At 52.8% G+C, this 25992-nt stretch overlaps 9 protein-coding genes across 9 annotated transcripts, besides 1 other annotated feature; 6 read left to right on the top strand and 3 right to left on the bottom strand.

Annotated features, from left to right (window-relative positions):
* Positions 1–201: 201 nt before the first annotated feature.
* CCOS01_03763 (uncharacterized protein) lies at positions 202–2666 on the top strand (the record flags this gene model as incomplete). The annotated part of the gene is made up of 5 exons (XM_060451947.1): positions 202–262; positions 323–544; positions 724–869; positions 919–1188; positions 1245–2666. The coding sequence occupies 5 exons, from the start codon at positions 202–204 to the stop codon at positions 2664–2666; spliced, it is 2121 nt and encodes a 706-aa protein (XP_060318212.1).
* Positions 2667–4398: 1732 nt separating this feature from the next.
* Positions 4399–4464: a sequence feature (Short protein (CCOS01_03764, KAK1535012.1) was converted to a misc_feature.).
* A 1150-nt stretch (positions 4465–5614) lies between these two features.
* On the top strand, positions 5615–7230 carry CCOS01_03765 (glycosyl hydrolase family 71; the record flags this gene model as incomplete). The annotated part of the gene is made up of 3 exons (XM_060451948.1): positions 5615–5695; positions 5779–6422; positions 6486–7230. The coding sequence occupies 3 exons, from the start codon at positions 5615–5617 to the stop codon at positions 7228–7230; spliced, it is 1470 nt and encodes a 489-aa protein (XP_060318213.1).
* Positions 7231–8120: 890 nt separating this feature from the next.
* On the top strand, positions 8121–9617 carry CCOS01_03766 (xaa-Pro aminopeptidase family enzyme; the record flags this gene model as incomplete). The annotated part of the gene is made up of 3 exons (XM_060451949.1): positions 8121–8309; positions 8370–9306; positions 9370–9617. 3 exons carry the CDS (start codon positions 8121–8123, stop codon positions 9615–9617), a joined length of 1374 nt encoding a protein of 457 aa, XP_060318214.1.
* Positions 9618–9775: 158 nt separating this feature from the next.
* Positions 9776–11364, bottom strand: CCOS01_03767 (chorismate synthase; the record flags this gene model as incomplete). The annotated part of the gene is made up of 3 exons (XM_060451950.1): positions 9776–10967; positions 11051–11096; positions 11331–11364. The coding sequence occupies 3 exons, from the start codon at positions 11362–11364 to the stop codon at positions 9776–9778; spliced, it is 1272 nt and encodes a 423-aa protein (XP_060318215.1).
* A 233-nt stretch (positions 11365–11597) lies between these two features.
* CCOS01_03768 (lipoyltransferase) lies at positions 11598–13037 on the top strand (the record flags this gene model as incomplete). Its single annotated transcript, XM_060451951.1, has 3 exons — positions 11598–12524; positions 12592–12687; positions 12771–13037. 3 exons carry the CDS (start codon positions 11598–11600, stop codon positions 13035–13037), a joined length of 1290 nt encoding a protein of 429 aa, XP_060318216.1.
* A 401-nt stretch (positions 13038–13438) lies between these two features.
* Positions 13439–14209, bottom strand: CCOS01_03769 (transcriptional regulator; the record flags this gene model as incomplete). The annotated part of the gene is made up of 1 exon (XM_060451952.1): positions 13439–14209. The coding sequence occupies one exon, from the start codon at positions 14207–14209 to the stop codon at positions 13439–13441; it is 771 nt and encodes a 256-aa protein (XP_060318217.1).
* Positions 14210–14912: 703 nt separating this feature from the next.
* Positions 14913–15938, top strand: CCOS01_03770 (uncharacterized protein; the record flags this gene model as incomplete). Its single annotated transcript, XM_060451953.1, has 1 exon — positions 14913–15938. The coding sequence occupies one exon, from the start codon at positions 14913–14915 to the stop codon at positions 15936–15938; it is 1026 nt and encodes a 341-aa protein (XP_060318218.1).
* Positions 15939–17373: 1435 nt separating this feature from the next.
* On the top strand, positions 17374–19394 carry CCOS01_03771 (uncharacterized protein; the record flags this gene model as incomplete). Its single annotated transcript, XM_060451954.1, has 3 exons — positions 17374–18692; positions 18763–19190; positions 19255–19394. The coding sequence occupies 3 exons, from the start codon at positions 17374–17376 to the stop codon at positions 19392–19394; spliced, it is 1887 nt and encodes a 628-aa protein (XP_060318219.1).
* A 5556-nt stretch (positions 19395–24950) lies between these two features.
* On the bottom strand, positions 24951–25547 carry CCOS01_03772 (uncharacterized protein; the record flags this gene model as incomplete). The annotated part of the gene is made up of 1 exon (XM_060451955.1): positions 24951–25547. One exon carries the CDS (start codon positions 25545–25547, stop codon positions 24951–24953), a length of 597 nt encoding a protein of 198 aa, XP_060318220.1.
* Positions 25548–25992: the final 445 nt, after the last annotated feature.

Raw genomic sequence — 25992 nt, forward strand, 5'->3', positions numbered from 1 at the left:
ATATTTTACAGGCAACAGTTCTGCCTGAAACTTGGCAAAGGTGTCGCAATATTGTGTACATAGAAACATGCATGATTTTTCCGGAGTAACAGCTATACATATATAATCCATGTTTTTGGTGTCTACTAGCCATCCACTCCGGGGTTATCTGTGACAATTTCATACCTAAATCACCAATCATCAGACTCACTCACTCTCAAGATGTCTTCAGATGGAACTCAAGGACCCGTGCTTGTCCACGGCATCAAGGCAGACAATCCAGGTATGTTTTCATGACAATTGGTATAATCCGCCTCTGTCATTCATAGCTGACGTCCCAAAGCCAAACCTCCCGTGCGCATGGAAGTGCGCGACATGATCAAGGACCATCCTGATCAGTGGAATTTGTATCTCTTGGGCTTGGAGAGATTCCAAAACTCGGTACCGGAGAGCGCGCCTCTCTCCTTCTTCGAGATTGCAGGCAAGTACAAGTTTTTAATTTGCGTCAACATGCATCAACCCCCCAATAGTCTGGCGGCGAGGATATCTGCTTGTCACTTAACAAGTATTCCCTGACTCCGACGAGGAGTCATCTTTTGCTTTTTGGCCAGATGAGCTACAGAATTCCGCTCTTAATGGCACCCATATCGTTGTTTATACACTGTGACATTCCCGTCCGATCAGATTAATGCACTGGAGGCTAAAATGTATGGAATGAGGATTGTAAGGTTCTGACTTTAGCAGGTATTCATGGGCTTCCGTACAAGAAATGGCCAGACAGGGACTGGAACAACAAGATGGTCAGAGTCGACAATGATTTCGGCGGATTCTGCACTCATAGCTCGATCCTCTTTCTTACTTGGCACCGTCCATATCTCGCTCTATTCGAGGTAAGCTCTAACACCCACCGTCAAAGTGACCCTTTCTAACGTGGCTCAGGCCGAGCTGTACAAGCACGTCAACGCTGTTGCCAACGACTTTGATGAGAATGAGCGTCGAAGCGACTATGTGAAGGCGGCCAAAGACTTCAGAATGCCATACTGGGACTGGGCTCGACCTGACCTTGGAGTCTTCCCAGCAGAGGCTACATCCCAAGCTAGGGTCCAAGTCAAGCGTCCCCATAATAACCAGAAGGATTCTCGTATCGACCCAAACCCACTGGCAACCTACAAATTCCGAGAGTCGCGCACGAATACGAGCATCAATCAGGTACTTTTATCTTTAGACCATCGCTATGTATGCGTAATGCTGATCGGCGCTCTTAGTTCCCGAGGGTCGGAGGCACCATTCGCTACCCTGACCAGCCCAACAACAACAGGATGATTCAGAGACTGACACAGTTTTTTTCTGGAACAGACCCTCAACAGGCTTCAAGAGGGAAGAACCTGACGGAGCGTGTCATCTTCATCCTTCAGTCGTATCGTGACTTTGGATCTGCGTCCCACAATCGATTCAACCCTCCGAAGCAACCAGGTCAGCCCAACTTTGCCGAATGGGGGAGTATTGAAGATATTCATAATGCCATCCACACCTACTCTGGAGGCAGTGGGCACATGGGCAACCCAGCAATTGCCGCGTTTGACCCCATTTTCTGGCTCCATCACACCAACGTCGACCGGCTGTTCGCTATCTGGCAAGCTTGCCACGACAACCCCAACGATCCATCGACCTATGTGACTGACCAACGTGCGGGCGAGAGTTGGGGTAACTTCATCGTCAAAGCCGGTGACCCGGAGACGATCAAAACCCCGCTGGCTCCATTTGCCCAGTTGGGTACGAAGGACAATCAAGTCTTCTGGACGTCCGAGGGTGTCAGATACACCACTGAGTTTGGCTACGTCTACCCGGAGACTCAGTCCTGGAAGTTTCCCACTAAGGAGTCCATCCTCAACGAGCTGGATCGTGTGTATGGAAAGACCGCCTCATTTGCCAACATTTTGGGAAGTGGCGATGAAGACTTCAAATCCTCCACCGAGGAGTTCAAGAGTCGTGCCAAGGCACATTTGAAGGCCGAGAACTCTCCAGTCTCCGCCTCAACCTTCTCGCTGGCTGCGGAACAAGATGATCAAAAGCCACTCCAAGAGGCCAATGAGCTAGACGTATTCAGTCTTCCAGAGGGTCGTGATCTGAAGAGCTTGATCGGTACCGACAACAAGTACCTCGAATGGCTTGTCAACATCAAGGCCGAAAAGGCTGAACTCGGAGGCAACTACGTTGTCCACGTGTTCCTGGGCAATCCCGACGACTCGGTTCCCTTGTTGTATGTGACCAACCACTCTCACGTCGGTGCCTTTGCCACCTTCGGCCAAGACGAGAACACCTCGTGCAAAAACTGTCAACAGGGCCGTGCTTCAGGACAGAGAATCACCGGCCAGGTCCCTCTCACTCTCGCTCTCGTCGAGCGATATGTTGCCGGCCTGATCGATAGTCTTGCACCGCAGCATGTCATCCCTTACTTGCAGAAGAACCTCCATTGGCGTGTCACGTTGCCCAATGGTGATCTCCAGGCCAGGAGCAACCTCAACAACCTTTTGGTCAGTGTCGTTACGAATGAGGTGACCATTCCTAGCAACCCTTCGGATCTTCCACGATACGCCGATGAGGTGATTCCTCAACCAGATGTCACCACTAACCGTGCGGGAAGTGGCCGCGGCGATGGAACTGGTTATGATGGCACCAACTTCTAGTTCAGAGACAGCTAATTTGAGCATTGAGGCAATGGACCAGGAAATATGACTGGATGATGAAGAAACAATATGCTGATTAGTTGCCGACATTTTCTGCTGTCGAGCTGAGGGCTCAGTTGACCAAGCCTCTAGCTGGAAACTACAAACATTTTACTATGTCGTCCTAAACTCAGTGATGGGATAATCCAATGCAGTTGAAATGCCAGCAATTCAATCTAAGGTAGTACGTTAAAACGCAGTCTTTCGGATACTTCCACAGTGATGTTAAAGAGCGCAGAAGTCATGGCTCTACAAGTGTTCAATTGCAAAAGATAAGGCGCATCATGGATAAAACTATGTCTGTTGGGGTGATAACGTGACCGTTGAGGTGAGCCTGGCTAAACAGGTTATCCCCGATCTACAAGCCGAGACTCCGCCTTTTTGCGCGTTTGCTCTAACAGACACCAACAGGAGCGGCTGGGAATTGACTGGTGAACGAATTTCGCTTTCTGGTTAGAGACGCAAAAGAGCGGGCCAAATCGGTGGCTCTGAAGTCACTGCAACTCGCTGCAACTCAACTTCAAAGGGTCTAGAACAGTGGATTCGGACAGGGGTCAGGGGACAGGGTGGCTTAAGGTTCTTGATCATGCTGTTGGAACATGGTCTTTTTTTTCTCTTTGCTCTGCTCTTTTGGCCTCTTTTCCCCTCCCTCGATTCTGTCTTGTACCCATGGACTCATGCAGTCAGTCATCCTCCTCCTCTTTCCTTGGCGTCTGTGATTGCCCCCGGGGTAATGAATAACCGAGGCGGTCGGATATCTTGCTGACAGCCCAGCGACATGAGAATCCATCCATGTCAGTGTTGGTGTGATTTTCTGCCCCCCCTCTGTCTGTTGTGTGGTTGGTTCAAAGTGCGAAGTGCGACTTGCTCAGCACGAAACCCCTGTCGCAAGGAGCTCGGAGGGAGTCCGGACGATTGGCCGGCGATAGCGCACGTTGTCTGAGACCAGCGCGACGCCCAGATGGGGTTTTTGGTCTCGTCAGCCCGGTGCAAACCGTACCCAAGCCGCCGGTTATCCGTCTTTGCTGATCTGAAATAGCCTGACAGCTGCCACGAGAGCCACTAAACAGCCCTCCGTGTATGCGATTTGGCGGGATTCCGATACACTTACTGTCAACTAGCCCACCGCCGATGACGTTGCCGGCTCCGGTATCCGTACATCTTCTCGTTTTCAACGTCGAAGGAAGCCCCCACAAGGCTGGTTCCCTCTCGAGTATGCACGTCTCTTACTCTTTGAATGTTTCGATCGGGTCTCAACAGTGTGGTTGGCTGCGACTACGAGGCGCCACGGACGACACGAAGGTGGACTAGAGCCAAGCTTTGCAAAAGATGGCTAAGCAACGGCGGCCCCTCTACAACATGGTTAAACAGACTCACAGACATCAATATTGCCCGGTGCTGCCTGGGAATAGTGGGCAGATACGTGTATCCATCACGGAACCCTTGCTGCCGATACAGTCCCTTACCCTGGACGTGAGATATCCGACAATGCACGGTTCTTTAGAATCACCTGGGTAATAGCGGAACCTGTCCTGTAAACAACCGTAGCATTTGCTTATTTAATCTTAAATCTAGAGGCACAGCTGCAGGTTGCGTTAGGCAGACCGTTACTAGGCTATCTACTCAGTCAGTTGGCGAGCGGTTTTGATGTGACGGACAGGGGCCGCTCGGCCGATTCCGCACGTGTAGGCCGTCAGATGACAGGGATCGTGAGTGTCGCGATGGGTGAGCGGAAAGCCGCTAGTGTAGGATCCGGCATGACGTCCGGCTGCGCGGCAGTCTCCGGATGATTGGTCTTGAAGGGCCCTGGGCGGGCTCAACAAGCTTAAGATGTCGGGCGAGCAACCTGGCAGGGTTCAAGCAAAAAGCCAAGTTGGAAAGATGGGTCTCGAGGAGGACAAGAGGCCCAGAGGGTCCCGAAACACCGTACCGCTGAGCAGATCTACCACGTTCAGTCTCCAGGAATATTTCTCGGGTCGTGTTTTGCCGTCGATCTCTCCCGACTTCGTATCCGATCAACGCAAGGAACAGAAGCTTTCGATGGGCTTCACTTTGGATGACATATCGCGCCAACTTCACGAACGTACACGAGCTCTTACAGCCACCTTTTAACTCACGTTCCCGTATCAAACGCCGCGCGAAAGCTATTTCCCTCACCGCCAGCAAGAACTCTTCGGATCGCACTCATGATGCAGAGTAAGCAGAGCCGGGCGAGGCAATTTCCCACGGCAAAAGCGGCCTTATCCAAATCATCAGGCTTGGCCCGCTGCATCTTTTCGCGCCGTCGTCCAGCGGCACAGCAGGCACAAGAGGCACAAGAGACACAAAATGGCACAGCAGACAGAGAAACCACTCTAGACGTTGGAGACCGATATCCACACAGCCCATTTGTCCAGAGACACATCCAACGGCGTCTCACAAAGCACTCACCCCCTGTTCTTCTCACGTAGCCCTATCAGGCAAGCGCCCTTCGTAACCCTGTCCGAGACGAGCAGGCCCCCCCTGCTTGTCTGTTTGACGGTGGGAGTTTGAGGCCGTGTAGTTCCAGCCGCATGTACCGCCTACCGTTGGCCTACCTGCCTATCTCGCGATGGAGTCAGGTTGTCGCCATGCCAGGGGGTCATCGTGGACAATGGCGTACAGCGCCAGAGGGGCGGTACCGTGGTCGCCCTGGCCGGTTCGCAAGGCAGAAACCGACGTGATGGGTAGATATGCGAGCCATACTTGACATGGCCCCCTCTTCAAGTGAAGGAGGCCACGATACATAATGCAGCGGCCGTGGCCTTTGGTCTCTCTCATGTGGTATTGTGGCTCTCCTGCAAGATCTGTAAACTCTGATTTCCGTGTCGATCACACTTGACATCGACGACTTGATCTGCGTGTCACGCAAGCTCTTGTTCGCCGTGACGATGAAATTCACCACCTGTCTCGCCGGCCTCCTGGCCGTAGTTACACAAGTACAAGCGGCGTCCGTCTTTGCCCACTTCATGGTATGTTCACCTCTGATGCTGGCATCCCTACCAGGTCCTTGACTTCATCGTCTGATGTCTCAGCTGCTAACATACTTCGCCAGCTCATCAACACCAAGAACTACACCCTCAGCGAGTTTGAAGATGACTTCAAGATAGCAAAGGATGCCCACATCGACGCTTTCGCCCTTAACATGGGTCTAACGGACCCCAACACCAACTCGTCTCTCGAGACTGCCTTCGTCGCCGCCAAGAACGTTGGATTCCAGCTCTTTTTCTCCTTTGACTACAACGGCGGCTACCATGGGGGTAAGCCCTGGCCCAAGGAGACTATTCTGGACATGACAGAGAAGTACTTCAAGCTCGACGAGTACTTCAAGTATGCCGACAAGCCCCTCGCCTCGACCTTTGAGGGCACAGAGAACGCCGAGGATTGGATCGAAATCAAGAACAAGACAGGCGCCTTCTTCATCCCCGACTGGTCCTCCGTGTCGCCCGAGGACGCATTGGCACTAGGAAACGGCGTTGCTGATGGGCTGTTCAGCTGGAACGCGTGGCCAATCGGTGACCAGGACATGACTGACAAGAGTGACGCTGCGTATGCTTGGGCCCTGAAGGGCAAGCCTTACATGATGCCCGTATCCCCCTGGTTCTATACCAACCTCCCTGGCTACAACAAGAACTGGGTGTGGCGCGGCGATGACCTCTGGTACGATCGCTGGAACCAGGTGATGGATGTGATGCCTGCGTAAGTCAATTTTGCAAGAACCATTGTCTCTCTCTTATCATTCGAGTAACTGACAATCGATAGCTTCGTTCAAATCATTTCCTGGAACGACTACGGCGAATCACACCACATCGGTCCGGTCCGCACCAACGCCATGGAGGCTTTCGAAGTTGGCGAAGCCCCCTTCAACTACGCCCTCGACCATCCCCACGACGGCTGGCGCCACTTCCTCCCCTACCTCATCGACAGCTATAAAGCCGCCGTGGCCCCTTCGATCAAGGACGAAGCCCTTATGACATGGTACCGCGGCTCGCCTGCCCTCTCTTGCAAGGACGGCGGTACCATAGCCAACGCAGTCACACACGACCAAGAGACCCTGACGGCAGCCCAGGTTGTCCGTGATAAGATCTTCTACTCGGCCCTCCTAACGTCTGCAGCAGAGGTCACCGTATCCGTCGGAGGCAAGGCGCAGAAGGGCAACTGGACCTCGACCCCTGATGGCGGCAAGGGGGTGTACCACGGAAGCATTCCCTTCCTGGGCACCGGTGACGTCGTCATCACCATGACCAAGTACGGGACCGAGATCGCCAAGATCGATGGGCGCAAGATTGCAAACGAATGCCCTGGCGGCTTGACCAACTGGAACGCCTGGACGGGCAGCACGAATGCCCTCCATGTCGACGATCCGAGCCCGTCACCCACGCAGACTGGAGGTGGTCCTCAATCCACAGCCAGTGACAATGACTCTGGGGCATCCAACCTCTCGCAGAACGGTTTGGTATACGTTATCTTCGCTCTCGTCAGCTTAGCTGTTGCTGGAGTGGTGTGAACGGGTCAGCGACTGTGATAGCTGGGACACATCAAGATGTCACATCCGAACGTCTCTAACCCAATGGGAAACTGCGACTACGACTGCAAGACATCTCCTTAGGCTCAGTCAAATCTTGGACACAAGTTGACGCATCAGACTCGACTAGTCTCAAACATGGGCATAACTTCGTAAGTATAGCATTGTCAGCCTTCGTTCTCGTGCAAATGACTGACACATACTTCAATAGAGCATCTCAATTTGGCGTCGAATCTTCACTTCTTCTGTTCATGTTTACTTCACTAGGCATTTACAGCCACATTCACAATTTTAATGCACGAGTTCAGGGACGATAGCATTATGAAGCTTTATGATTTTCAACTGGCATTTTTCATGTACAATACCAATACCCCTCTATATAGAACTAGATAGAACACACCTCAATTCCTAGACTTTCGCAAGAATTTTGGAGCAAAAAGCCTCAATCAAAACACACAATCTTGCACTTCTACTACGCCGTTCACATTGAGCAATGAAATGAACTCTCCCGCACGTGAACCCCAGGACGAGTTGATTCAGTGCGGGCGTTTATGTAAGATAATCTCGACCTCTTGTCGCGCGATGTAATGCCCGATCTCGGTGAACAGACTCACCGAGGGCGGGGATCAGCATCCATGCAGCGTGAGATCCAAGGTTGCCATCATCGAGCTGCCTTTCCGGGACTAGACGACCTACCGCATTGCGCTCAAGTAATTCAACTTCAGAGCTGCATTCCTTAAACGGGGCATCCGGGACGTCATCCGATCTCACATCCTCCATCCTATCTTTAGCCTCATCACCCCTCCCTTCAACCTCACTCATCCTCAACTCACTCCGCCCGCGAGATCGATATAGGTATTTGCAGATCCGCAATGCACTGGCTCATATCACTACTCTCTGCCGCCGCTATATTCTGTCAACAGGCGGCCAGCGATCCAACGCCGAAATATAATTCTCTCCCGCCCCTCCGCGAGCAAGCCAGCATCCAGGATGCCTGGACCGACGAGCGCAAGGCGGGCATCCCCGCCCTCCTCAAGAAACACGGCGTCGACGCCTGGCTGGTTCGCTCTCGCTCACTCACCCCTCATTTCACAAGACGGCGGTATTGACACAAGCAATAGATAAGCCAACGGGAGTACGCTGAAGAAACAGTCTTTTGGTCCCTCAAACCGGCATCAACCTTCTCCGCCCGCCGCCGCACAACATGCCTCTTCCTCGCCGAACCCATCGCCTCCACCAACTCATCTGCTAGCACCACCGACGCCACCCTCCCACAGCAACCCGGCTGCATTATAGGCTGGACCGCAGATGTTTGGGCGACGCTCAAATCCCAGCTCGAAGCCGCGAACCCAGCCACCATCGCCGTCAATGCGCACCCGGAAATCGCCTTTGCCAGCGGCATGCACGCGGGCGAGTATCAGGCCATGGCCTCCGGGCTCGGCGGCGAGTGGACCTCGCGCATGGTCGTCAAGCCCGAGATCGCCGTCGAGTTCATCTCGGCCCAGCCCGCGTCCAAGATGCCGCGGTACAGGGAGATCATGGAGACGGCTTGGGCGATGATTGCCAAGGGATTCAGCGAGGCGGTTGTCGTGCCGGGGAAGACGACGACGGGGGACCTGGAGTGGTGGTTCCGGGAGGAGATCCTGGCGCACAACTTCTCGACGTGGTTTCAGCCGAGTGTGAGCGTCGTCGATGAGGCGCTGCCTTGGACTATGAGGTTGGAGACGACTGCTGATGAAGATGCGGGAGGCAGGGTCATTCAGTATGGGGACATGCTCCATGTTGATTTTGGGTTGACGGCTATGGGGCTGAACACGGATACGCAGCATCTCGGATACGTGCTTCGCCCCGACGAGACTGATGTGCCTCAAGATCTGAAGGACGGCTTAAGGAAGGGTAACAAGCTTCAAGATATCGTGAAGCGAAACATTGCTGTCGGCAAGACGGGTAACGAGATGCTCAAGGCATCGCTGGGAGAGATGCACGCTGAGGGCATTGAGGGACGGGTCTACTCACACCCAATTGGGGACTGGGGACATTCTGCTGGTCCTCTTATCGGTAAGAAGACGACATGTTCCCATTACAAGACCGTTGATCTGGTGCGGCGCTGACTTCGCATAGGGATGACCAACATGCAAGAGTACGTCTCGGCGGCTGGCGAATTGGCTGCGATCCGTAGTATGTGGTTCAGCGTAGAGCTTCTCGTCGAGCATTACGCACCTTCGAGGAACACGACCCTTTGGTTTGCCCTGGAGGAGGACGTGTACTGGGCTGGCGAGGAAGAGGGATGGCAATGGGTCTACGGCCGACAGGAGGAGTTCCATCTGGTGAAGGCGGCGAAGCAGCAACAGACGTCGGAAGAGTTGTGAGATGAGTCACTTCTTCATTCAATTTGTGTCACTTCACGTCGTACAGGAAAATGCAAAGAAAAAGAAGACTATTCGCTGACAAACCGAAAAAGGGGAATCTCATCATGAATTTGCTTTTAATGCCCGTTATTTACAACACATCCCAGTTTCCAACCAGCTTATGCCTTGCCATTCTCCCTCTTAATGGGAGGCAGCAGGCTCTTTGTCATCTGTCTTGCGTGCTGCGCCATGAGCGCGTCCAAGAGGACGATCGCAGCCATACCCTCAACGATGGGGATGGCACGGGGGACAACGCAAGGGTCGTGACGGCCCTTGGCGGCCAGCACGCCCTCCTCTGAACCGTCGTAGGTCGCCGTCGTCTGGTCCACGCCGATGGTCGCGGGGGGCTTGAAGGCGATGCGGAAGTAAATGGGCGCACCGTTGGAGATGCCGCCCTGGATACCGCCAGAGTAGTTGGTCTTGGTGGTCAACTTGGACCGGGGGATACCCATGCGCTGGGCGTCGGCCTGGAGCTCCGACTCGGGCGCCTTGATGAAGGCGTCGTTGTGCTGGGAGCCCGGAATTTCGCAGCCGCCAAAGCCGGAGCCGATCTCGAAGCCCTTTGTGGCGGGGATGCTGAGCATAGCGTGTGCAAGCGAGGCCTCGAGCTTGTCGAAGCAGGGCTCGCCGAGCGCCGAGGGTGGGTTGCGGATGACGCAGGTGACGGTTCCGCCAATGCTGTCGTCGCGCGCCTTATAGTCGCTGATGAGGTTAATCATCTTCTCGTTGGTCTCCTCGTGCGGGCAGCGGACAGGGAGGAACTGGTCGACGGTCTTGCGGTCGACGGTGTTGAGGAGCGAGAGGAAGGCGGGGTTCGTCGAGGGGCTCGGGTGCTCGGGGGTCGGGGGGAAGAGGTGGCAGTTGCCGACGCTCGTGGTGAAGGCGGTGATCTCGGTACCGTAGGCTTCGCGGAGGTACTTCTCAGCGAGGGCGCCGGCGGCAACGCGGGCAATTGTCTCGCGGGCGGAGGAGCGACCACCGCCGGAGGAGGCCTTGACGCCGTACTTCTCAAGGTAGGTCCAATCGGCATGGGAAGGGCGGGGGAACATGTCCATCGTAGAGTTACCGTAGTCCTTGGGACGCTGATCCTCGTTCTGGACGAGCATGCCAATCGGGGTGCCAAGGGTGACACCGAACTCGGTACCGCTCTGAATGACGACACGGTCCTTCTCGTTTCTGGGCGTCGTAATTGAGCTCTGGCCGGGGCGGCGGCGGTTCAGCTGAGGCTGGATATCGGACTCGGTCAGAGCCATGCCGGGCGGGACGCCATCGACAATGACGCCGACGGACTTGCCGTGGGACTCGCCGTAGCTGCGCAGATAGGCATCCTATGTTAGTCCACAATTGGCCACGAGAGACGAACAAGAGGAATTGGGTCGGAATAGGCAACGCACGTCGTGACCTTGAAGTAATTGCCGAACGTTGACATTTTTGCTACCGCTATAAGGGGGTAAAGTTGGAGTGTGGGAAACGAGAGGAGGGGAGAGCGGTATGTAAGTTTGGAAAATTATCTGGGCCGATGTTCGGTGAGTCAACCACAGAAAGAAATCGGCCGTCTGCGGGGTGGAGGGGTTTTCTATGATGTAGTTGAATTGCCCCGTTAATCGGGTGGGTCTTGCCCATACAGGGGTGGGTGGCCTAGTGAGAAAAAGGACTCTGTTAGATGCAATTTACTTGAGATCCTCATCTCACCGCGTTGCTCACTCATTCGTTCCGCCATCAGACGGCAGTGGATACATCCTTAACGCGACCTCTCTCTCACTCGTAAACTGATCAAACTGACTTAGACTCATTGCTTTGCTCTCAATCTATTCTCATACACTCTTTTAATCTTCAGATCACAGTCGAAACTCACGAGACTTTTCACAGGGGCTCATGAAAATGTTAATCTGAAAGTACCATCAAACCCGTCTCATCCAATATCTCTCACAGATCATCACAATGCTGCCACTACGTAGCATTCAAGGAAATTTGTTCCGCATCAGACCATCAATACACCAAACCTCCCGCCAAACCCGATTCTTCTCCGCCCTCGCCGCCTCACCAACCTCAAAGACCCAAGTCTACACCTCAAACTCTCGCGACCCCTACGTGAACCTCTCCATCGAGCACCACCTCCTTCAAACGACCTCATCTGACTCGACCGTCCTCTTCCTGTACACAAACCGCCCCAGCATCGTCATCGGCCGCAACCAGAACCCGTGGCTCGAGGTCAACCTTCCCCTCCTCAAGTCTCTACCCCCGTCGGATGCCATCGACCTCGTCCGCCGCCGCAGCGGAGGCGGAACGGTCTTCCACGATGAGGGCAATGTAAACTACTCCGTCATCTGCCCGCCTGCAAACTTTGACCGCGACACCCATGCAGAGATGGTCGTCCGCGCCCTCCGCTCCCTCGACGTCGAGGGCGCCGCCGTCAACTGCCGCCATGACATTGTCATGACTCTTCCCCCTCCGCCTTCCTCTTCAGGAACCTCCGAAAAAGCACCGGATACCACCGCCTCCGTAGAAGCGGCATCGTGCAGCAAGCCAAAGGTGAACGCGGAAAACACGTTCAAGATCTCCGGCTCGGCGTACAAGCTCACCCGTCTCCGCTCCCTGCACCACGGAACGTGTCTCCTCTCGTCCCCGAACCTGCCGCGCATCGGCAGCTTCCTGCGGTCTCCCGCGGAACCCTTCATCAAGGCCCGCGGCGTCGAGAGTGTGCGCTCACGCATCCGCAACGTGGGCATCACCGACACATCGACGTTCGAGGATGCCGTGATTAGCGAATTTGGAAAAATGTACGGTGACTTCACTGTCCGGGCAGAACTGGGCGAGAAGGATGCGCTCGGAGAGGATAAGGTTAAGAAGGGACTCAAGGAATTACGGGTAAGCTGCCATTTCTTCTCTCCTCGGTCGGCGATAGCCAGGGTCAGAAACTAACGGATATACACAGTCTCGGGAATGGACGTATGGCCAGACCCCTCTATTCACCTTCTCTACACACCCCTCTGAAGAAGACACGCGGGAACGTCCTCATCTCCCGGGCAACGTGAGTAAACATCTTCATCTCTAGTTTTTGGTCGTTTCGTTCCATCCAATCCCGCTTGACCCCTTCAACGCTCAAACATGTAGCCAATCTACCCAGCACAGCCAGCTGACCCCGTCCAGTTCAACCTCACATTTGAAGCCCGCCACGGCCTCGTCCAAAGCTTCTCTCTGTCCGGACCGTCCTCTAGTCTCTCTAGCCAAGGATCGGCCAAGCTCTCGAATTCCATGATCAACACCCAGATCTGGGAGGTCGCAGACTGGGAAGAGCGTCTCCGCGCGGAGGGTTTAGACCATAGCGAAGCGTCGACCGTGGGAAAGTGGCTGAACTCTGTGCTGGCAAATGGAAAGTAAATCAATCTCAAGTTTGGATTGATTTCCATCCAGAACAGAACTTATTCCTGTACGATAAAGAAGTTGTGAGGCAGGGTAGGCAGGGCAGTGTATGATACTACATCCAGGACGACGAGCCTACAGCAGCATATCGTGCCTAGCAAGCCGTAATCAACAGCAAATCTCATCACCTATTTCATCTCTAGATCATTGCAAATGTCTTTTTCGAACCATCCCCTTTACCAAGGCACTTAAGAAAATACCTTGAGTTATGTTCAGACCTTTTTTGCCTCTCTATCCTTCTAGATGCGCACGTCTGGCTTCTATCTCCGAGTATTTGGCACATTCAGACCCTAACAGCAAGACTTCTCCAACGACACAATTCTCTACCGGTCTTTTCATTTTGTTCCCTCGCAAGGCACTCATGTTGTCTTTGCCAGCTCCTTCATGTCGCTTCGCTCCTGAACCAAGGCAGCAATGGCTTGACCGCCGTCAGAGCCAAGGCTCTGGAAGCCACGGATCACTCCCTCTCTATCCCCCTTTCGCATTTCCTGACTCATCTTGAATTTCCCCTCCAAGCGGTCGATAGCGATCTCAATGCCAATGATGTTCTTCTTCATCAATTCAATGTAGCGCTCAGGGGCGTCCGCAACCTTCCAAGGGCCGGGTCTATCTCCCTTTCCAGTGTAATCCATGACAGACGTCTCAGTGTGCCTGGACAAGTCATCAATCTGCTTTGATAGGAAGCCAGACACAGTTTCTGACTTGCTGTCGAAGTAGATTGTTGCTCGGCCGTAAGCCTGGACAGCGGCGTAGTTCCAAGTGGGGACAACTTTGGCAGTCGTGGGCTTCGTCTCGGTGTAGAACTTGGGTGTGACATAATGATGAGGTGCGGCCGTAAATAGCACGAGAACCTCCTGATCGAGTGTCGTTGATTCAGTACCGGCAGATTGGACAGCTTCGATCATTGCTTTGCTTTGTGGATTTTGGCGGGCTAGGTGGCCCCTCAACCGGCCGAGGTCCTCATCACTCGTCTCGTCTTCGACGTCCAAGACAAAGGGGATGTGGCTAGCAAGGATGAGAGGATGGGCATCTGATGGAATGGCGGTGGTGAGAACACCGAGGGGGTTCTCTCGAATCAGCTTTTGTAAGGTGCTGATACGTGTTTCCGCGTGTGGTGATGGGATGAACATGATGTAGGATAATACTAGTGCTTAAAGGTATTGAAGGTGTGTTATCTCAGTCGAAGTGCTTGAGAGATCATGAGCGCTCCCTCACCCATTAAATATTCATTATGAAACTGGATAGTCTCATATTAAACGCGTGGTATGTTTTCAAGTGAAAGCTGAGTAGTCACACACTTGTCTCCGGCGTGCAGTTGAATAAAGTTTCTCTAATGCCACCTGGGTTGCAGAGTCCGAGAGTCGCCGAGAAAGGTGCCACATTGACATTGGCCAGGTCCTCAAAATTGACTTGACCAAGACGTAATATCCGTCATACCATTGGATGTGTTGTTCAGATTGGGTCATCCATTGAATGCCCTCCGCGGAGAAGCTGATATCACTTGGCTTGGACAAGCAGCTGCCACTACCTACGACATGAACGCCCTCACAGATTTGTCAGGGAATAGGTAGATGATTCAGGCCCTTCCAGTAATACTTCACTAGATTATATTGACATAACGTAATCAAATGGAGTATTACAGCTGGCTAAACGTCGAGGCGTGTTTAAAGGCTCATCTAGTGCCCCTCCCTGGCTCGGACAATATGTCCGACGGTAAACGTGAGTCACCCCACCGGGACTTCCCTTCATGATGGGTGATTGTGCAAGATTCACGTGCAAGTGAAGATTTTGTTCTTTACAAGACTGAACCACATTGATCGTGGAAGTAATGATATGAAACTTGCTGGCCGTCGATACGGACTCATTCTCCTACCAATCACAGACGCTGATGGCAGTCTCTTGTACGCCGTGGGCGACCCATCACGCCTGACACTCGCCCGATCAGAAGCCAAACCAGCTCAAATTCTCGCCCTTCTCGAGATTGAAAGATTTGAGCAATTCGGTTTCGACGACAAGGAAATTGCTCTCATGTGCTCTTCACATAGTAGCGAGGAGCGTCACGTTCAGTCCGGGGTCACGATGCTGACCAAAATTGCGGCCAAAGAGCAAGACTTGCGGTGCGGAGGTCACCCGTCAATGTCCGAGAGCGTCAACAACGAATGGATCAGGAAAGGGTTTACGCCTGGGGCTCTCTGTAACAATTGCTCTGCGAAGCATATCGGCATGCTAGCCGGGGCCAAAGCACTGGGGCAAGATGAGGAGTATCACTCGTCCAATCACGAAGGCCAAATTCGTGTCAGACATACCTTTGAGGAGCTTACTGGCCTGAAGGCTGACGAGATCAAATGGGGCATCGACGGATGCAACCTGCCAGCTCCCGCCCTTCCTCTCCGTGACATCAGTCACCTTTATGCTCTCCTTGCTCACGCTGCAGACGCTGACGCTCAGGGTTCTGCGACGGACCCAAGGACGAGGCATTTGGCTAGGAATTACCATTCTATGTGGCGGTTCCCCGAAATGGTTGCTGGGGATGCTAGATTCTGTACTGAACTGATGCTCAAGCATGGTGGTACTCTCGTGGGTAAGCTGGGTGCCGGTGGGTGCTATGGTGTTGCCATCCGAGACTCCGAAGAGACGCGGCGTCTGGGGGCCAACTCGGGTTTGGGAATCTCTGTCAAGTTTGAAGATGGAAACGAGGAAATTTTATATGCAGCAGTGATGGAGATTTTGGAACAACTTGGCATCGGTTCTGTGGAAAGCCGTGACGCTATGAAGGCGTTCCACCACATTGAGCGCGTAAACACAGCCGGCGTCATTACTGGAAAGGCGTCGTTTTCTTTCAAATTACGCAAGCCTTAACTCGTCGAAATTGAACATACCACAATTACCTGAGACATAGGGGAGCATTCAGACGTATTACAGACTTAAAATGGTTTTACAATTGGCATTGCAAGCATCGGAGCATACTGTACGTATGTGATTACCCAATGGAAATCAGTGAGAAGAGTCACTTCCTCTTATCTAGACCAATGCCACTCTGTCACCTCAAAGTCCACGGGGAACCGTGGAGCAAAGTCCCGTGGGATACCCGGTGGCGCTTCGGACATCGATGTCCGAAAGTGGACCATGGGTTGCGCTAGTCCAATCTCACTATGAATGAACACGGACATTGGTATGTGAGATGTCCGAAGAGTCTCGACTCGAGGCATCACACAGACAAAAGCAAAGACCGAAATGAGTGTGGGGCTTTACGCAATGAAATGAACTTATAAACAGAGAATGTACCGTCGATTCACATCATATGGAACAATCTTGCTCCGAATTAAGCATCCTCAAGCGCCGACATGGAGGCACAAACACTGGCTACATCATGTCTATATGGGCCATAAAAAGGTCTTGTCACGAATCTTTCTCTGTATACATCGTCTCAACAGCATGCCTACTCAGTCACTACACTCCGTATGACAACCTAGGCCTTTGCTCCAGACATTACCATCCATCCATCTAGGCTCGCGGCTCTCAGCTACTATTTGATGGCAGAACATTCAGTGCCATATCATCAGTCGGGTTGGATATGAAGCCCTCTCGCACGTTCCGCTACCTCTCTCGACCACCCAGACAAAGTTTGTTGCCTCCAGCATGGTTTTACTTGGGTGAGAACTAGTCCACTTGTGACCTTGAGATTCGTGATTAGAAGGAACCAGTAGGAGCGAGATGTCTCTCAGAAGGTCATTGGTAATATGGATGACTTCATAGTCGATGACAGAGCAGGTGTAGCTTGAATACAGCCTGGTGAGATGGTTGCAAGGAGTGTTGTTGGCCATGACGAGAAGCCTCCGGTTCGTGCGAGCGCCACATGTGGCTTGGATTTACGCGCTTGTACTTACATATAAATGGCTTGGCTGCGCCCAGCCCCTGGCCCGGTTAATGACTAAATCGGCCGGATTTTATTCTTCAACAGCCCGAATCGATGGTTCACAACGATGCTGGCGAAGATCGCTCAGCAGCGCGTCGTCTGTAGGACTTGCAAAGTCTGCCGGTCGAGGAAAGTACGTTGGCAACATCGTAAAAGGCAAGCGATGAATTCTTCTTGCCATCAAATAATCACAATTTTATAGGTAAAATGTGATGGCCAACGTCCTGAATGCAGTGGCTGCCGTATGAGAAGTCATCGGTGCGAGTATCCAGAAGACGGTCGAAAGGCTGCCGTCCGGTCAAAGGCGTCAGAGATCCAATCACTTCAAAACCAGATTGAACAGCTGAAGCAGCGAGTTTCTGAGAGAAGGCTAGAAACATGAATCCCTTCATTGTTCCAAATCTGACTGACTTGGGTAGTCCTTCGACTGGTAATGAGTCACTAGAAAACAGTCGCATGTTTGCTCCTGGCAGACCCCAAAACTCGCCCACTTCTTCTGTTCCTGCACAGCTCGAGTATGCATGTTCTTCGAGGTCCCCGCCTAGCCGGCATCAAACAGACGCCGACTCTCTCATGCCTCAGCTACATGAGCGCCCTTCCGTTGAGGGCGACACAACCGTCTATGGTGCCACCAGTCTCCTTCATGATAACGCCAGCGGTCATTTCTGGAAGAGTTCGACATCAAGCAAAGACGAGACCAATGCCTTTCTGAAGAGAGTCACCCAGGATCGACTCATAGCACAAGCTGCCACGTCGTATCAAAGAGAACTCGTCTTCTACTCCACGCCTAGCGTCTTAGACAACGCAGACTTTGATGGCGTCTCTGCGGATATTGCGATGCATTTACTGAATCTACACTGGAACCGATTACACTACACATATCTCTGGACATATCGTCCTGCAATCATGGATAGCATCTTCAAAAATGGGCCCTATGTCAACAAACTGCTGCTGAATGCGATCTTCCTACAGAGCAGTCTATTCACTGATCTCAGTATTGTACGCACATGTCCCGAAGATCCTTCGACAACCGGCATGGGCTTCTACGATCGCTTCAAGGAGCTGCTTCCTCAACATATCGACAATCCGACTATGCCTACTGTGGTGGCACTCGTCGTATGTGGGGTTTGTCTAGTTCCGTACGGCAAACAGAGCGCCGGGTGGGTGTACTGTGGCATGGCGTACAGAATGATGGTTGATCTAGGCTACCACCTAGACATCCCGAGCGGTATTGATCCCGAGTCAAAGAACGGGGTGTCCGTCACAGAGATGGAGATGAGACGGAGGATCTACTGGGGCGCCTACACAAGCGACAAGTTCCAGTCACTCTACTTGGGCCGTCCTCCGGGCCTTCTCTTAAAGGACGGTAACATCTCCAAAGAGTTTCTTGATTCGTACGAGGAAATGGAGCAGTGGAATCCTGGTAGTGCAAGTATCAGCCCAACAGTAAGCTACAAGGGACGTCCGGCCTATGCAATCAGCTGCTTCCAAGGTATGCTGCAGCTTGCTGCAATAGCAGAAGAGATCATACAACACTTTTATTCCGTCAGAAGTGCTCAGACGCCGATGCCGGATCTATTACAATTTCGGTCTAAAATGAGGGAAAACCTCAGTCGATGGATGGACAGTCTACCAACTCACCTCCTATTCGAGCCAGGCAAAGACAACACTCCTCCGCCTAATCTAGTTTCACTGCAGTGAGTTGAATCTTTCTCCTTCTCGATGTTTCTCGATGTTGCTCGAATCTGATTAACAAACCAATCCTAGAGTTTCATACTGGACCTTGGTCATCTTGCTCGAGCAGGCGTTCTTGAACCGGGGCCACTTCAACTTTTCCATCGAGCCTGTCTCTGGAGATGACGGACGTCGGAGGTGCATCGACGCCGCATTCAAGATTTGGCGTCTGTTGGAAGCCTACAACACATACTTCACGCTCAGACACGCGCATTACGGGCTGCTTTATGCTGCGTATAGCGCTGTGTTGGTCATTCTTCAGCATGCCCATCAAGATCAAGAACATTACATTAGATGCATCAGATTCTTCTGGATGATTTTGTCCGAGTACCAAAGAAACTTTGGCCGAGGATTGCGGAGGCCTTTCAAGGTGCTCAAGTCTTTGATGCAGCAGATGAAGGAGGTATCCCGACATATCAGTCTGGATGAGTCAAGCAACTCCAACGATCAGCAGCCTGCGGGTGAGTTGGTCTATTCCACCTAGCAAGTTATTGCTACTCGATATAGATGGCTAACAGTTTCTAGTATATTTAACTGATTCGACATACAATTTTGAGACACTCGATGTGGCTGAAACCACTGGTTGGCCCGACTTTTGGCAGGAGTTGATGGCTGACAATACATCGCTTATGGATGACACCATGTTTGGGCTTTTCACGAAGTAACAAGACTTAACTTGAACCATTTTTAGTAGAGCTTGTAGTGATATTGTTTACCTTGGTCCAGCACCGAGAACCTATGAACAAGACAGAGAGTAGGGAGTGTGAAAGAACGAAACACCAGACTTCTCCTCCGCGTGTCATCGATACATCGCGAACGATTGCATCAGCGACATCGCCCAACAACTTCAAGCAAAGCATGAGACACACCACCATTAACCCTATCCCCAGCGTCTCTCCCATCTGCAACGTCTCATCAAACATTCCACTACTCATGACGTCCGCTCTCACCCTTTCTCACCGCATTAATACGAAATACGATCGACAGCAAAGTGACGAGACAACAACCAAGAGGCTCGTCCCCAACTCTTCTTCTTTCACAAATACCTTTCACCCAATGGAATCGGAGATGGGTCTCAAATCTTCAAGACTTCAAGACTTCACATCGCAAAAAGGACCCTCCACTTCTCGAATGTAAACCCCCAATGAGACAAAGATGAACAGAAACCACACACGAAGTTGCCTTCAACTGAGACATCAAAATCACCTTAGTCACGTTCTTCCCGCCTCACTACCGAAGCGGCTTCCGACGGTGTAACAAAAACACTTGAAGAAACACTGGGAAACGCAACGGCTTGCCGGGTGCACCTGTGTGCCACAGTGCCACAGTGCCATAATCCCAATCCTCATCAACACCCACCCCCTTTCTCGATATTCACTGCACTTTCCTTTCAGGGTCCTCATCTAGCATCACGAGTTTCTAAACCAGCGATAAGAAGGGGCTCACGAGGCGGGAAGGAAGGTGAAAAGGGGCTGGTGAATGAGACATCTCCAATCAAGTCACGTCTACTCACCCTAAAAAGAGGGTTGGCAGTCCAAAAAGTTCGGGGTTACGTATATTCAGAGTCTCATTCGCCACACCTGTGATTCATAGTCACATAGAGTAAAGCAGGAAACGTTTTCGTGTTCGCTCTCCAAGAGGACGACCAGCCACACGCGATGACATACTCTACGTTATCTGCCATGACTGATGAACAAGACCCTGAAGTAAGCCACCTCCCTCACATGTATCCATCCTCTCCAAAACCTGGAAATCCTCGTGTTACGCCTCACCCCTCCAAGTCCGGATCTAGCCAATGCAGCACACACGCACCATGAACCAAAAGGGTAAGGGAACGTTTCGTCACACGCTGATGTAAGTGTCACCACCACCAACCCGGCGGCCCGGCCTTCGAAGAACACCGACATCACAAAGGAAACAAACGAACAGAGACAGATGAGAGATAGGGACCTACCTACCTACCTACCTACCTACCTACCTACCTACCTACCTACCTACCTACCTTACCTAGTGAGCCACCAACCTCATGCGACCCCACAAAGGGTCTGCCAAGATCAACTTGACATGACGGGGAAAACGAATCTACTGTACGTCTGAGGCATCAGGTTGAGCAAACGTAGTGTAGATGCAACAACAAAAAAAAAAAGGTGTGGCTGCAGGACAGCAACGACTAGACTCGCGTCGACGTGCGTCAACCATTCACTCGGGCTCTCTTTCGTTATCGCCCATTTTTTCGTGGCACTGCCATGCCTGCGTACACAGTAGGTTGTCTGTTGCGCAAGCACCTAGATACCAGCCAGCTAGTACAGAGTACAGAGATAAGAAAAGAAGCGAATATGGGGCGGGTTATCTGTCCCCCGTCGACATGTGAGTGTGTCTCCGAACCAAAAGAATGACCAAACACGGTGAGACCTCGACGCGGACGACCGAGACATCCGCAGCGATCAAGCCAGTGACCAAATGGGCGAAGGTGGCTTGCTTTTCGTATCGCGCTGCGCTTTCTCCAATTGTTGTACCCTGTGTTCGTCACACCGTCACATGTATGCCTGTACTCTGCGTATACAAATGTTTCCTCCAAGCTCCAGCCTCGTCTCGTCTTCTTCCATCATCGTCTTCTTCTCCCTTTCATCACTTTTCATCCCCCCCCCCCCCCCCTTCCCCCGACAAGAAATCATTTCCCGCTCGTCCTACCTACCCTTCTTGTGTAACTTGAGCTAAAGGGTTCAGGAGGGTGGAAGGAATGGTGGACGGGTGGGAAACCATCCACCAGTTCTGGAATTTCTGCAGTGACAATCTGAACATTCCATCACCCCCCTCCATCTTCTCAACCATGACCCACCAAGATTAAATCCGCTCCGAAAGGGAGAGAGTGGACATGCAGGGTCTAAGAACACAGAAGACGGCTGATTAAAAGTCATCTTCATCGTTTGATGCAAACCAGCTGAAGTGAACTCCATGTCTCGGCCATTCCATCAGTAAAAAAGACATGAAAGAGGGAAAAAAACGTACCTCTCTCTGTAGGTCAGTTCGATATCAAGAAGTGTCTGCTATTCCACCTAGATCAGCACCGAACCCTTTCTTCGGTCCAGGTAGTTGAACCAAACCCCTAGGACCCCAGACCAGTACCAGGCCATCGGCGAAAATGGGATGACGTGCAGCAAAAGCATGGAGAACCATCGCACACACCCACCCATCCACCCAAACCCACAATCCTGAACCAAACAACCAAACTTCGCACACTCACTCCGCCGTCCTAAGCGTGAGAAGACTGCTCCCGGGGGGCGGCTCTGAGCCTGTAAACCACGCAACCACTAATCCACGCAGCCATCCAATCCCCCTTGGAAAAGGATTCACCGGAGTGTCATAGACGTCTTGCACCAAAAACAGAGCAGAAAATGCCCAGAATCTAGGTGCGTTGCTACGCCGCGACCGCGCATGCGATGCGAGTATCGAAAAGGAGTTGGATTGGCTGCGAGCTAGGCGTTGGATCTATCATCTCGCCCAAAGATCACGACCCCTCCTCCTCCTCCTCCTCAGTGGCACCCAACACTGGTGTACACTGCACATCACTCTAGCAAACCGGGCCTTTGAAGCCCCCCCCCCCCCCCCCCCCCCCCCCCCCCCCCCCCCACCACCCCCCCCACCCCCCCCCCCCCCCCCCCCCCCCCCCCCGGGGCCCCCCCCGTGGCACCCCCCCCTCCCCCCGCCCACCCGGGCCTTTGAAGCCCCCCCCCCCCCCCCAGAGCGCATGTCACCCTATAGAGAAACCATGACCCTGATTTCCGCCGATCGCCGTCGACGCCGTTGCGTTTTTGTTCTTCTTTGCGCACCTGTATTCCGGTATTCCTGTTCTCGTCCTGGCCACCCTACGGTAAGTGATGAGCCAACACAAACCAATCCAAAGCTGCGAAACCGAGACATTCTTTTGGAGAAACCCGGAGGTGCGGGTTGCATCGGGTCCAATGTAGGTATGGGTCGTGTGGGCAGGCAAAGGCAGCCCCAACTGCGGAGGTTAAGGGGGCCGTCTGCTAGCTCGCACGGCTTTGCACGGGGCTAGGCGCGTCTCGCCTCAAGGTATGTATCCGTAGCCCATCATGCAAGTCACCGCATGTGGTTGACTCTCGAACTCGTCGACAAGCACCAAAACTTGCACACCCGTCTGGGAGGAGGAGGGTGGCCCTGGTGGGTGATGGGAAAGTGGTTGCCCCGGTGTGAAAAGCCAATCAACTCGCCCCCTTGCCTAGATCTTGAGTGTCGATGGAATATTAACACCGAGAATGAGCAAAGATGGAGTCGGTTGGGGAGGGAATTCAATCACATCTTAGGTCAGCGCCAAATCGGTGTGATTCCCTCGCACTTGTCCGGAACGCCGTCTCGACGAATGATTGCGACCGTACGGCCCTCCGCACATCCCGCATTTTTTGGTTCTCCAGACAGCGACTCCTCCCCCCTTTCCGTACCCCAGATTCACATGTTGCTTTTTTATAGGCCCCTGGGGGCAGGCAGGGCAACGGAGATGGTGCTAGAGCTGTGCACGACGAAGAATAACAACAACCTCATGTGCCTAGCACCACTCCTTCATGGAGATTCCTTCCTCAGCGACCTGGGAGCGACGTCTTCCTTCGGCGCGATCGTAAAACCGAGTCAAGTCCCTGTCAACGGAGCTTTGGTCCGAAGCAAGTGATCAGCCCTTTATTCTTCGTCGTGAGCGATGAGGGTGGGAGCAGCTGGTGTTACTAGACAGTACGTGTTTGATGGTCTAGACATGGTGGGATGCCCTTCGCCATGTGGTAGAGCTAGTCCCGTAAGCCAGCGAGCGGTTATGATGCCATGGTGAGAAAAGACATCGAGTAGAGGATTTTCCCTGTTCAGCTGTCTGGGGAAAAGGAAGATCCCACGGCTGCCGCCGCTACTTTAGTCGAGCGGCTTCCGGCCTCCCACACTTTTCCCCAGACGTCTGATATTTTGACACTTTTTTCCAAGCAAAAGCCAGTGCACATAGCTTATAGAGTGTGGACCGGAGGCGCGTAAGCCGCTCCATCTAGTGGCGAGAAGGGAGTCCGCTGGCAGCAAGCAGTAATACGATGGCGGCCAGTACGGGGTGAGAGACATTTAGAAATATGACGAGGCACATGCTAAACCTCAAGTTCCACCTCGCACGAGGTGTGATGGCTGGAAGCAGGGGGCAATGAGCAAGAAATTAAGTCCAAAAAGAAGAAAGAGTACGGGGTATAGTGCCATTGACTGCAACGCCGTACGCAGAGAGATGCCAGCCGGTGTTCTTTGAAACGGCGGAGGTCAAGAGAGCCTTCGGATATGAGCAGTCATATTCTGCTAGGTGCTCTGTTGGGATGAAGGACAACAGATATAATTTGGGGTAACCGAGCCGTCGGGGATTGCGACGCAGAAGGATTTCTGTTTAGCTCACAAAATGACCATTTCGCGGTGTCATGCCAATCATTCAAAACTCGTGAAGAAAAGTCGAATTTCCAACAGAGAAATGAGCGTCGCCGAAACGTCATGCCGTTTGGGGGAGGCTACCTGATGAGCATGCATCGAGGTGATCGACACAACAAACCACCAACGGCCGTTCTTGGATCCTAGGCGATTGACGTTGTATGGGCCGATTTCTATCGAGAGAAGGGAAACCAAAAAGGCGTGCCTACCGTACTTGCTTCTATTTGGGTATGAACGCGAGCTGTGATGGATCATGGAGGATGACTTTTGTTGGTCTGGATGTCTTAGCTCCCGTAGACTTGCAGATAGGATGATGCATGGTGTCGCTCCTCGACATGCGCGCGTTCCCTTCTCGTGGCCGCGCATTGATAGCACTGTCGCTTAGGGCGGGACGAAGAAAATAAAATACCCCAATACTAAATTACCCCGGACAGCAGATACCGACATTGGTCTGTGTGCGAGACAGACAAGCCACGACTCAGACTCGGGCTATTCGGGTGGCAGAGGTTGACGACGACAGACTCGTGCTTGGGCAGCTGATTGCGCAGGTGCTTCATAGTCGAACAACACGACACCAACCCCATCTTTCCCCAACCTCTCTCCTTTGGGACTTGTTGTTGTCCGGAGCTCTTATCTGCAGACTGACGAGCAGTCAGGTAAATGGATGGTGATGCCGATGCACTTCCGGCCTGCGATATGTATCCGTAGTTCGTCTTGCTGCAAGCTACGCCGCAAGCAGCAGATGCCCGCGTTTGTCAACGGAATCAGGGACCCTGTGCAAAGCTGGACCAGCCCAGCGATTGGGGGGGTTTCTTGACGAATAAGCCGCCGACAATCACAGCCCTTGCCCTTGCGGCCTTGTCTCCCTCTGGGCCTCTTCTCCGCAGTTCGCGGCTGGCTGCCCTAGTCTGGACCGGGCTATTTGGAGTAGATTTGCACCCCGTGGCCAAGGAGGGGTTGCCCCCGGGCATCGGAAGGGAACGCCAAAGCGAAGCCATCGTGAGATTTTTCTGCCCCCCAGACTTGTTTGATGATTGGTCCCAAGCCCCTGCTCCCCTGCCACGTAGGCGTTTTTTCGGGTTCGTTGCAGGGAAGGCAGGCTCACCGGTGAGACCACCCAGCCGTCCCTGGAGGCGTGTGGAAGCCGAAGCATCGTGAGCTTCACTTGTTTCAGTGGGTCTCGCGAACCTTCTATGGAGAAACGACAATGGAGGTACCATCTCATTCCGCTCTGACAGGCTCTGCCCGGTAGAGAGGGAGAACCACATCGTGGACCGTTCTGGAATTTGGACCCTTCTTTCCTTTCTGGATAGTGGTTCCGAGTTCGTGGCGGCCCAGATTCTTCGAGGCCTACGATGCATCTATTCCTTACCTCACATATTGCTGAACTCAGCGGGGACGGCTTTCACAGACCGGTAGTAGAGCCGGTCATTGGAAGTTACCCATGGCCGGTCTTGACGAACTTACTGCGTATACATGATCCAGTTCTGAGTACAGGGTATTCATACACCCGCCCTACGGCGTGGTCACCGTTGTTTTGTTGGATTGGGTTAAGACGAGCAGGGCGCTCGAGCCGGGAGCGTTTGGGCTGTCAGCGAGGTGTGAATGTCGTGGAACGATTTTCTGGCCCGGGATCGTTAAATTCTCAGCCAGAGACGAGATCCGCGTGCCTCAATGGCTGATACTGATAATAAGGGTCGGTCCGTGTATGCTACAACTTCACAGCTCATATCTGCCCAGGGTGCCGGACTAGAGGTATTGAACATACGGCAACGATTAGGTACGAATTGTTTGTTTTCACGTTCA

The sequence above is a fragment of the Colletotrichum costaricense genome (assembly GCF_030867565.1).
Source record: "Colletotrichum costaricense strain IMI 309622 chromosome Unknown Scaffold_3.1, whole genome shotgun sequence".
Lineage (NCBI taxonomy): Eukaryota > Fungi > Ascomycota > Sordariomycetes > Glomerellales > Glomerellaceae > Colletotrichum > Colletotrichum costaricense.